Source organism: Chiloscyllium plagiosum, chromosome 31 (genome assembly GCF_004010195.1).
Source record: "Chiloscyllium plagiosum isolate BGI_BamShark_2017 chromosome 31, ASM401019v2, whole genome shotgun sequence".
NCBI lineage: Eukaryota > Metazoa > Chordata > Chondrichthyes > Orectolobiformes > Hemiscylliidae > Chiloscyllium > Chiloscyllium plagiosum.
The window spans coordinates 32,328,713-32,341,168 of NC_057740.1; the positions used below are offsets into that span (position 1 = coordinate 32,328,713).

A 12,456-nucleotide genomic window follows, 5' to 3' on the forward strand; every position below is an offset into this window, starting at 1 on the left:
TCTCATTTATCTCTCCACCCTGTAGGCACTCTGCCTCTATTCCTGATGAAGGGCTTTTGCCCGAAACGTCGATTTTCCTGCTCCTCGGATGCTGCCTGAACTGCTGTGCTTTTCCAGCACCACTCTAATCTAGAATCTGGTTTCCAGCATCTGCAGTCATTGTTTTAACATAACCTGCACATCTCTGGACAGTGGGAGGAAACCAGAGTACCCAGAAGAAACCCACCCAGACACAGGGAGAATGTGCAAAGTCCACACAGACAGGTGTTCACCAGGTGGAATTGAACCCAGCTCCCTGACCCTGCGAGGCGGCAGTGCTGACCACTGAACTATCACGCCATACACTGTACATAACTACATTTGAGCTCAAGAACAAAACACTACTGCTTGCTGCTGTGCTACTTATTGGTGTCAATCAGCTTTGTTAACTGGATCCAAGTTTGTAGATAAATTAGAAACATAGACATGGAGCTTCTCTTGGACAGAATCTATTGATCAGATCTACGTCTTACAGCTCTGACCCAGCTGTGGCCTCTTTATCAGCACATAATTAATTAATCAAGTAACACACATTACCCTTTTCCATTTTAATGTTAATAGCTTGATATTAACACATTTTTAGGGATACTGTGCAGGTTAGTGCATTGTCCTTTACTTTCAGCATTGAAGGTGAATTCCACCAAAGACAAATTATCTGAGTAATGTCTGACACAATGATCTCAAGTGAAACCAGTTTGGCTGCTCTCACCTTACATTCCATCAATCTGACTGAACTGCAGAAAATTATTATATTGTGGGTCACACTCAGTTGAAAATGTCACTAGTAGATATGATGCAAGTACAGAAACACCTTTTATCCCAGGTTGTTGGCTTACTGTGGGTGGTAACTTATCCTGAATCCTTAACTTCTGCTATAGGTTGACAGTGAAGGATGTTTCATTCTTTGCATTCATCCTGGCTATATACTTGGGTCATGCTCTTCATTTAACCAGGGGAGATATCACTGAGCAAGTTCCTCAGGCCTGATATTCAGAGAACGTGGGATGCTACTCAATTTCTTTGCTTTTTGTGGCTGGCAATTGTACCTACTTAATCCTCAAAATGTTGCTCAAGGCTGTGGTCATACACCAAGTGATCACTCATTCATCTTCTGAAAAATAGAGGGGGTGAAATCAGTTTGTGCCAGCAGTTGAGTCATAGAGATGTACAGCATGGAAATAGACCCTTTGGTCTAACTCGTCCATGCCAAACAAATATCCTCACCAAATCTAGTCCAATTTTCCAGCACTTGGCCCATATCCCTCCAAACCCTTCCTATTCACATACCCATCCAAATGCCTTTTAAATATTGCAATTGTACCAGCTTCCACCACTTCCTTTGGCAGCTCATTCCATACAGGCACCACTGTCTGTATGAAAAAGTTGCCCCTTAGGTCCCTTTTATATCTCTCCCCCTCACCCTAAACGTATCCCCTCCAGTTCTAGACTGCCCCACCCCAGGGAAAATACCTTGTCTATTTACCCTAATCATGTCCCTCATGATTTAATAAACCTTGATGAGATCACCCCTCAGCATCTGACACTCTAGGGAAAACAGCCCCAGCCTATTTAGCCTCACCTTATAGCTCAATCCTTGCAACATCCTTGTAAATCTTTTCTGAACCCTTTCAGGTTTCACAATATCTTTCCGATAAGGAGGAAACCAGAATTGCATGCAATATTCCAAAAGCGGCCTAACCAATGCCCTGTACAGCCACAGCATGACCTCTCAAATTTTGTACTCAATAAAGGGAAGCGTACCAACTTCACTGTCTTAGCTACCTGTGACTCCACTTTCAAAGAACTATGAACCTGCACTCCAAGCTCTCTTTGTTCAGCAGCAGTCCCCAGACCTTACCATTAAGTGTATAAGTCCAGCTCTGATTTGCTTTCCAAAATGTAACACCTCACATTTATCTAAATTAAACTCCATCTGCCACTCCTCAGCCCATTGGCCCATCTGATCAAGATCCCATTGTACCCTGAAGTAACCTTCTTCGCTGTCCACTACACCTCTAATTTTGGTGTCATCTGCAAACTTACTAACCATACCTCCTATGTTCACATCCAAAGCACTTATATAAATGACGAAAAGCAGTGGACCCAGCACCGATCCTTGTGGCACTCCACTGGTCACAGGCCTCCAGTCTGAAAAGCAGCCCTCCACCACCACCCTCTGTCTTCTACCTTCGAACCAGTTCTGTAACCAAATGGCTAGTTCTTCCTGTGTTCCATGAAATCTAACCTTGCTAACCAGTCTCCCATGGCGAACCTTGTCCCCAGCCACAGTGTGTGGTTCTGAAGTCACATGTAGGCCAGAACAGGCAAGGAGAACAGGAGGATTTCCTTCCCCAAAGGACACCAGTGCACCAGATATGTTCCTCCGACAATCCACAATGCTCCCATGGTCATCAGTAGATTCCCAAATCCAGAATATTGTTTATTGAATTCAAATTCTGCTGCAGCAGGACTTAAACCCAGGTCCCCAGAACATCAGCTGAGCCTCAAGATCAGTATCCATTAGGTCACTGACTCCCCTTTTGAATGTGTCCCTAAGGAAACATCTGCTGGAGGACGATGAGAAGCAAAATAGATGAATTCTCAATATGAATTTCAGGAGAAGCTTGCAGTGAATTGAAAGGGTATAGCTCAGTCCATTCTGCCTCAAGGGAACACATGGGAGCACACTTGTTGCTGTTGAAGACATGTTTCTGGTGGTCATGAGGCCCTTGCAGCTGTCCCCAGCTGAGCAGGGCCACACTGAGTGAGACTTTCAAAAGTTGCCTTTGTCACCTCCTCTTATCCACTGGCACAGTTCTCATTGCCCCAATGCCACCCTTTCATACCCTATACGAGAACCCACTGAGGAGACAGTGTCTGCATGATGCAAGGTGTTTTTGGTAGGGTGTAAGGTTGGTCCTTCTAAGTTTTGCAGCTGAAGCTTGACCTAATGACAATGAGCAAGTTGGTCCCATTGCTTGGATGTTCCCACCTGCGGAGAAAACGGGAAGAGGTTACAAGAACTCGCGTTGGACAGTAGAAGCCTCTGCAGTGCTGAGACCTCCCAAAGTTAAAAAATCACACAAAATCAGGTTATAGTCCAACAGGTTTATTTGGAAGCACTAGCTTTCGGAGTGCTGCTTCTTCATCAGGTAGTTGTGAAGCAGGACCATAAGACACAGAATTTATTGCAAAAGATTACAGTGTCATGCAGCTGAAACGATATAGTGAACAAACCTAGATTTGTTCAATAAATCATTTGTTCAACAAATCTAGATTTGCTCAATATATCATTTCAGCTGCATGACTCTGTAATCTTTTACAATAAATTCTGTGTCTTATGGTCCTGGTTTACAACCACCTGATGAAGGAGCAGCGCTTCGAATGCTCGTGCTTCCAAATAAACCTGTTGGACTATATCTTGGTGTTGTGTGATTTTTAACTTTGTTCACCCTAGTCCAACAGCTGCTCCTCCAAATCATGGAACCTTCCCAATGTAGCACATTGGAATACTATCAGACAGGGTACACACTTAATGAACACATTGGCCCAATAACACCACCAATCTTCATCGTGCCACACCCGCATTCTGCATGATCATGACCCTGGTGGTGTCCATAGCTCGCTCTGTTCCATGGCTGCGATCACATGAAGTTAGGACCCACACCCCCCTATAAATCTGGGGCTCTCACAGATGTGATGAATCCAGTCACAAGGACAATGGAGAGCCAAGTTAAGGCATTGCTGTTATCTCTGGCCAATGCCAGCTTCTGCTATTTATTAGAAGCTGCATATGTCAGTGCTAGCAGATCCTCACCAACACCATGGCTCTGAGCTGTTCTGAGGAATCAGTAAGTACCCTGAGCACAAACCCCTCCCCTGTTCAGAGACAGGGTTCAGGTTGTACCCTGAGTTTCAATTTATATTTCTCGCTCCTGGAAGGAATATCCAAGCCATAGTTCATATTTTGTGAACCAGCTGGAAGGATCCAATCAACTGGAAAGATATGATAGTGTTGAATTAGCTTTATTGTCACATGCACTCAAACTAGTACAATGAAAAGTTTACAAGTCGCTGCCTACAGCACCCTCTCAGGTATGGGAGTATAAGCAATAAATTTGTACAAGTTCAGAGACATTTATAATTTATTTATTGAATGCCAGGAAATGGATAAAAACTGCCAAAGGGTTTCCATGAATCAGCCAACGTACCAATTGTATCACTGTAGAATCCTTTCTTGAACCTTTCGGGAGATCTGTTGACAACTGTATATGACACATGTGACCTTGTTATGCAAGCTGCTTGCTCAGCGATTCACCCTGTCTTTTCCCTAAAGCTAAATAACCTAGCTGTCCCAAAGCTGCATTGACAATGGACTACAATCCGAGAGTGTGAAGGACAGCATGATTTCTGTAACACTAGCATCTCATCACTTTGATTTAAGCTAAAAGTAAATGTTTCTGCAATCAGTGAATGCCTTTAACTCCTTCAGGGCCATGTCTGAACTCCTGATTTCTTTGCTTTGTCTGCTGGGAACACAATGTGGTTAAACACTTTCTCTCACTGGTGTGAAATCAAGACGACTGCTTGTTGTCATATTTTTACTTAATGTCACCGGTTTTCTGGCAGATGAAATTATTCCTGCTTCTGTTTACTTAAGGATCATCTGACTGTGTTCCGATGTGCACATCAAGTTTCATGATGCATTTTACCACATTGCATCTTCAGCATTCAATGGAAACAACACATCAAACACAATTGTAATGGGCAGGCAGGGTTCTTAATGCACAGAGGACAGCAGAAATGAGGAATGTCCATTCAGTCTATCAGGCTGCATCCAACAGTTCATGGATGGGCTACCCTGAAAGTTCCACTGGCGTGTCTCCTCAGGGACATGGCCTCAAGATTAGGGGGAATAGATTTAGGACAGAGATGGGGAGGAACTACTTTTCCCAGAGAGTAGTGAATCTATGGAATTCTCTGCCCAAGGAACCTTCATTAAATATATTCCTGCTGCTTCCCAGTTCTGGATTACTTTGCTTTTACAGGCAATGTTGAAGTGAGGAAAGTGCTTCATGTTTACATTGTTTCTGCTCCCCAACAAATTTTGTCCATGACTTGAGAAAAATCTCACGAGCAAGAAATGTGCCTTTCTCAAATTTGAACCTGCCACCTAGCCCTACGAGAGCTTTCATTTATCCTTTTGATATTACTCAATCAGGCCCCCTTTATGTCATCTCCTTTAAAAACTGAAGAGAACCTGGGTCTCTGAGCTCTCTCCCAGCAACTGAAACTCCTGTTACGCTAGAAATCCAGGGGCACTTCACAGGCTGATCTGACCACAACGCCATACCGTTTAAACACACAGCCTCCATGTGGAAGTGAAGTATATCGTGTGAGCAAAAATTGACCATGTTTGTGTAGAACAGCCACAAATGGCACCAAACACAAAACCACTTAGACAGCCGGTGACATTGAATTGTGTAAAAGGGGAAAACAGAATATATAAAAATGGGAAGTGATTCTGCAGATAAAATTCTCCCTCTCCCTTATGTATATACAGAAACAAAATTTTCATTTCATAACAGGTACCCATTTTTAAAAGTTTTCATTTATCACATTCTTCATTATTTTTGCATTGTCTGTGTTGACCTGGTGGTAGGGGAGCTACAATTAACCACAATTGTAGATTTGTACACAAGAAAGTACTTGAATTACATTTACTTGAATATTTTTATGGGAGAGTGCCTATGGCAATGTGGTAACATCGCTGCCGCTAAGCCTAGGTTCAGTTTCTCTGCCCCAGCGGTGTCTAATAATGTCCCTGAATAGATTAATTAGGCAATCTCTAAATTATTATGGTCTGAGTCTATAGCTGTGTTAATAAATTGGTATTTGTTTTGTGCAGTGGAGTACAGTTTTGAATTGGATTACAATCTTAATTTCAATTTATTTACCAACATCAGAATTGAAAATTATTTGGCATCACACACACCCGTACATTAAAACAGAAATGGACCTTGATAATATCTCCCAAGTATTTCATATGTATTTACTGTATATTAAAGTGACTCTATGCAGATTCTTAAGATACAGTATTTCAAAGTCAATGATGCATGTTGCTAATGGCAATATTTTATCATAAAGAAGGAAAAACCAGTAAAACTGGTGAATATTGGTCCACTTTGTCTTGTACACTATAAATGGAGAACTAGTGTGTTCAGTTTTAAGTATTAGTTTCCAAACTGTTATGCCGCCTCCAGTGTACTGAGAGTGCACTTACTTCCTTGCCTGCAGGTGTCAATGTTAGTATAACAGATGAATGTTTTAACTAATTTATTTTAATTGTACGTGACCCAGGGAATATTTAAAGTAGCCTTAAGCATGGAAAGTTAACCACAAAATGTTTCCCATTTATTTTAGTGGGAGGAGCTAAGTGTGGCAGTAGCTGATGCTGCTTCTCCAACCATCTGCTGCAACCATCCTCTGTTCAAAACATCCGATGCTCTGGGTGTTTTGAGGGGCTGCGATAGCAAGAGGACGACATCCTCATTGAGTCGTTCTGCAGCTCCCTGTGTGCTGCAGCATGCTTTTTGCATTGTTCCCACTTTTAAGAGTCTTTACCCTCCTCAGTTTGGCACAATTGTTAAGAACCAAATAAAAGCCATCCAAAATTGTGTTCTGTATATCTTATCCAGAAGTAGTAATCATTAAATAATAAAGGCATTCCTACAGCACCTTCTCAGCCTCGGGATGTACCAAAGCTCTTTAAAGCCAGTGTATTACTTGTGAATTGTTTTTCATGTTATAGTGCAGATTAATACAGGAAACATTTTGTATGAAGCAAGTCCTGGAGGATTTGAGCTATAGGGAGAGGTTGGGTAGGCTAGAGCTGTTTTCCCTGGAGTGTCGGAGGCTGAGGGGTCACCTTATAGAGGTTTATAAAATCATGAGGGGCATGAATAGGATAAATAGACAAAGTCTTTTCCCTAGGTTGGGGGAGTCCAGAACTAGAGGGCACAGGTTTGGGTGAGAGGCAAAAGATATAAAAGAGATCTAAGGAGCAGCTTTTTCACTCAGAGGGTGGTACGTATGTGGAATAAGCTGTCAGAGGAAGAGGTGGAGGCTGGTACAATTGCAACATTTAAAAGGCATTTGGATGGGTATATGAATAGGAGGAGTTTGTGGGGATATGTGCCGGGTGCTGTCAGGTGGGACTAGACTGGGTTGGGGTGTCTGATCGGCATGGACGAGTTAAACTGAAGGGTCTGTTTCCATGCTGTACATCTCTATGACTCTAAGTCCTCAAAAGCTGTGATGTGCTAATGATGAAGTCATTTGTTTACAGCGTTGTTTGAGGGCTAATTTTTAGCTAGGACAGTAGGCAAACCATCTTGACTCTTCTTCACATAGTTCCATGGGATCTTTTAAATTCACGTGAGAGGGACGGTACTGCCTTGATTTAAGTATTATTTAATAGATTAGCACTACCTCAATACTGTACTGGAGCATCAACCTAGATTTTGTGCTCAGACTCTTAGAATGGGACTTGAATGTGCAACTGTGACTCAGAGGGAAGGGTTCTACCAGTTAAGCCTCAGATAGCTCTTTGGCTGGCAAGCCTGGCACATATTATCTATTTATAGTGATCCTGAAATAAAAGTGGGATGAGCCATTCTTTTAAATTCTTCATTTTGAACTTGAGGCAAGTGAGTTAATTGCCTTGGAATATGTGTTCGAGATAATGTACCATTAGGATTATTTGTTCTGAAACCAATACACCAAATTATGTTCTCTTTCATAACTAGCCTTAATTTGTGTGGTATATTAGACTTGGGGATTGAGAGTCGAGCACTATAAACATTTCAATAAAATACATTTTAATAGATGTGTTGAGGATCTTGATTCTGGGCTGGTCAGCCCAGGATTCCAGAAATAAAGCACCATATATCTCAATCCTCACCCTGACCGAAAGCCACTTACTAATTATAACCTTAGAGCTCCATAGCTTCCCTGTCTCTTCACACAACATTGCACTTTCCAAGTGGACACAGCAGGCTAGAGACATGAACCAAGGTCTGGGCTTCTTGAACTTCCAATCTCTTTGCTTTCCGTTGACAAACACCTTCCTTTCTGGCCATGTCTTTCCAACGTCAGATTGTCTCTGAAACCAGGGACTCACCGTGTAGCAGATTTGTGTGCAGGATGATACAACAGAACAATGCACTGCTCGTTGTAGCCGCTTCTGGCTGGTTTCTGTGATCTGTCACAGTTGAGGATTCTAATTTGTACCTCACTTTCTCTTTTAAACCAGGCACTGGAGAAAGTGGCAAGAGCACATTCATCAAACAGATGAGAATCATCCATGGGTCTGGATACTCAGAGGAAGACAGGAAAGCATTTGCAAAGTTGGTCTTTCAGAACATTATCACTGCAGTACAGTCCCTTGTCAGAGCTATGGACACATTGAATATACAATATCAGCTGCAGGAGAATAAGGTGAGAATAAAAGGAATGATGTTAAAAAATGGCTAATGTAAATCTTTTAATTTTTGATTGTTCTGTATTGAGATTAGATTGCCTATTTTATGAAATGATGTTTCTGCTGTCTACACTTAAACAGTTTCCATTTCATCTTATGGAGAGTATCCTAATAAATAAGAACAGGAATAGGATTCATTCTTAAAGTCAGTCCAGTGGCTTCTCTGCCAGCCAAAGCTTTTGAGAGATCGCATTGGTGCCAAAATTAATGAAAAAGTATGATCAAATGGTAAAGTTGGCAGTTGTTCCTTTCTATCAACATCCCACAAACAACAGATGATGAATGAACAGTTAATCTTTTGTTTCTGGTGTTGTTTGAAAGAGGAATGTTGGCCAGACACTCGGAGAACTGGTGACTGATTCTCAAATAGCTGCATGAGATTTTTAATGTTTACCTGAGACAGGCAGACAGCAGCTCGGCACACTGAGCTGGCTAAAGGGCCAGACCTACCCTCCCCCCCCCCCACCCACCACCACCACCATCCCGCCGCCTCCGCCACTCCAACATTATAGTGCCTCAATATTCAGCAGTTTGATTTACAGATGCCCCCGCCAATGGGATCCATCGAGCTGTTCCATTGCCAATGTTTATATAGTTATCTATCTGTATAGATAGCTATATAGATATGTTTATCTATACGATGCACAGCAGCACCTACAGTGTGGAAACAGATCAATTGGCTCAACCAGTCCACACCGACCCTCCGAAGAGTAACCCACCCAGACCCATTTCCCTCTGACTAATGCAACTAACACTATGGGCAATTTAGCATGGCCAATTTACCTGACTTGCACATCTTTGGACTGTAAGAGGAAGCTGGAGCACCTGGAGGAAACCCATGCATTCCCCCAAGAGAATGTGCAAACGCCACGCAACCAGTTGCCCGAGGCTGGAATCCAACCTAGGACCCTGGCTCTGTGAGGCAGCAGTGCTAACCACTGAGCCACTGTGTTCTATACAATGCACAGCAGCGCCTGCTAATGTTGCTTTGACAGTCCCTCACATCCCCATAATGTCTCCACCAAGATGGACAAGGGCACCTCAGAAACTCCATCTTCCCCAGGTTACACTCACCCAGCATTCTTCCTGTTCCTTTATTGGTGTTGGTCACTGTCCTGGAATCCTTTGTCTGGCATCATCTTTAGAGGGTCATGACCATCAGCACTGGGTGGTTCAGCGGTTCACATGGAGAAGGCCCATCAGCACACTGTCAGGGCAACTAGAGTCAGCAATAAACGAGGCCTTCACAGTAAGACCTACATCCTCAAAAACATTTTGTTTTGAAAGTTCAGCATTTTGATTCATGGCACTGGTTCCTTGATAAAATATTAGAATGTTTTCTTAAATATTTGGAATGAATGATGCACCATTAAAGATATGGCTTTTCACCGCAGAATGTATCTATAAACAAGAGGTAGTTAGAAAAAGGAGGAAGATGAGGTCAGGGAACCTCAGTGACAACAGGCAATTTTGTTTCAATATTAAATTGTATGTGCAACAAGGAACAGGATCCTGACAGAAATATTATCTGTTTGGCAGAATGAAGCATTTGCTCAGACTAAATTATTTTCTTGCCAGACAATCTCAAGTAGGTAACCTCACACCATATATCCTCTATCTGCTTTTGCCAGTAAAGTGTATTAGTTCAGGTAGCCAGCATTTATCAGCTGTGACAACAAGCAGCATGGAAAGGGAGATAGAAAGGGAAATATTTCATTTGAGACTTATTCATAAAGTATTTCTCTTATAAGTGCTATACAGGAACAGTTAGGCTTCAGAAATCACATTCTAGAAGGGAAAGCCATTCTTGCTTCACTTCTGAATTATTCCATTCAGTAAGAACGATTGTGATGGAGACTATGGAAAGATAAAATACTTAACATCCTGAAAGGTTATCAGTGCTCTGGAACCAGACAGTGTTGATGTCTCTCTTCCATGCTCACTTATATGAAGCATATGTTATCTCCATTCAAAGAGCAATAAATTACTTTAAAGTAAGTGATCTTTACCTGTTTTCCTTTAGTATTTATTTGTTGATGCCCAAACTACAGAAGGTGCACTCCCTCCTCATGTGAAGTTGCTGTACCTGTATTGCCCACATTTTCTATGCTATACTTGTTCACCAACAGGGGGTTCTATCTGATCACATTTGCTACGTTTAATCCTCGTTGGCCTATGTTCCAGTGTACCAGGCAATGCAATCTGTATGTTTCTACTGTATATACTTATTCCTGGGATGTGGGCATCACCACCTTGGCTAGTGTCTATTATCCTTGCCCAATTAACCCTCAAACTCTTGTTAGAGACATCCCAGCGGGCATTTAAGTGTCACCTACAGTTCTGTGAACCCAGAGTCGCATTTTGGCTTGCAGATTTCCTTTTCTAAAGTGCATGAGTTAACCAGATAGATTTTTAAAACAATTGATCATAGTTTAATGGTCACCATTACCATAGCAATGGTCACCATGAGACAAGCTTTTTAATTCCAGATTTTCTTGAAATTCAAATTTCATTATTTCCTATGTTTAAATTCAAATCCACAACCCCTAAACAATAACCTAGGCCTCTAGACTATCAGTGCAGTGACATTGCCACTAGATCACTGCCTCCCATTATCATTGCATTCCATTCTCCATCCTCATAACCCTGTAATCAATTGTCAGTTTCATATATTTTATCCCCCTTAATTTGTGCCATAAAAATTCCTAACGCGGGCTGGACGAAATCCTTATCCTCTTTCTAATGACATATTCTGTTTGCATTGTGGTACTGTAATTCATTAAGCCCCAATAAATTTGATTTGTTCTTGATCATTTCAAAATTTATGTTGTGCCTTGGACCTGGGACTCTCCCTCAAAACTAATATATGCTCAGCCTTAGGTAGAGTCTGATCTTGAGCAGATACAGTGTGAGGCAAGTGAAATAACTCCACAGAGGCTGGTATCCTGTCACCAAGTCATCCTTTATTTACACATGAACAGTCCTTGACTTTTGTACTGCCTCATTCAGAGTCAGGTACCAGAGTGTCAGTATCTCTGACACTCATCCTTTTTATATGTCAGCCAGGGCTCCCTGATTGAACCTGATTAACTGCCCCAATGAGAGAATACATCTTCCATGATGTCCAGTTGACTGACATTGTTACAGTCACTACATAAAGGCACCTTCAAGTCTGTGTAGCTAAGGTCAGCTTTGGTGGTGATAGAATGTAATTTTGGTGACAAACTAACAGCAGGAACAAAGGTTATTCCAGCTTGTGATTAAACAGGATGATCAAGCAAATCTCCTAAACTAATAATAGAACAATGGAAGTGAAATTCTTCCTGTAGATAATTGGACTGAAAAAGGCAGTGTGTGAAGGAATTTTCTGTTCATCTGTGCTTTTGTATTAGATTCTGAAAAACAGTAATAATTCTTTTGGCCACATAACATACCATACATAACATACATTTGGTGGCATGGTGGCACAGTGGTTAGCACTGCTGCCTCACAACGCCAGAGACCTGGGTTCAATTCCCGCCTCAAGCAAATGTCTGTGTGGAGTTTGCACATTCTCCCCGTGTCTGCGTGGGTTTACTCCGGGTGCTCCGGTTTTCTCCCACAATCCAAAAATGTGAAGGTTAAGTGAATTGGCCATGCTAAATTGCCCATAGTGTTAGCTGAAGGGGTAAATGTTGGGGAATGGGTCTTGGTGAGTTGCTCTTCGGAGGGTTGGTGTGGAATTGTTGGGCTGAAGGGCCTGTTTCCACACTGTAAGTAATCTAATCATCCTGAAGACTGGATCAAAAAACATTTCTCTGTTAACATCTTGATAAACATTTTTGGTTAATTGTTGAAAAATTTAAATAGCTAAAAACAAAAGGACTCTGAAAAGC

At 41.9% G+C, this 12,456-nt stretch overlaps 1 protein-coding gene across 2 annotated transcripts in view; it reads left to right on the plus strand.

The window, feature by feature from the left end:
• LOC122565385 (guanine nucleotide-binding protein subunit alpha-11-like) overlaps positions 1-12,456 on the plus strand; it is an 81,111-nt gene that overhangs the window by 42,076 nt on the left and 26,579 nt on the right. For both annotated transcript variants that reach the window (XM_043721313.1, XM_043721314.1), the window contains exon 2: positions 8,354-8,538. In XM_043721313.1, the coding sequence (XP_043577248.1) occupies positions 8,354-8,538 (185 nt within the window). The remainder of the gene's footprint in view (positions 1-8,353; positions 8,539-12,456) is intronic.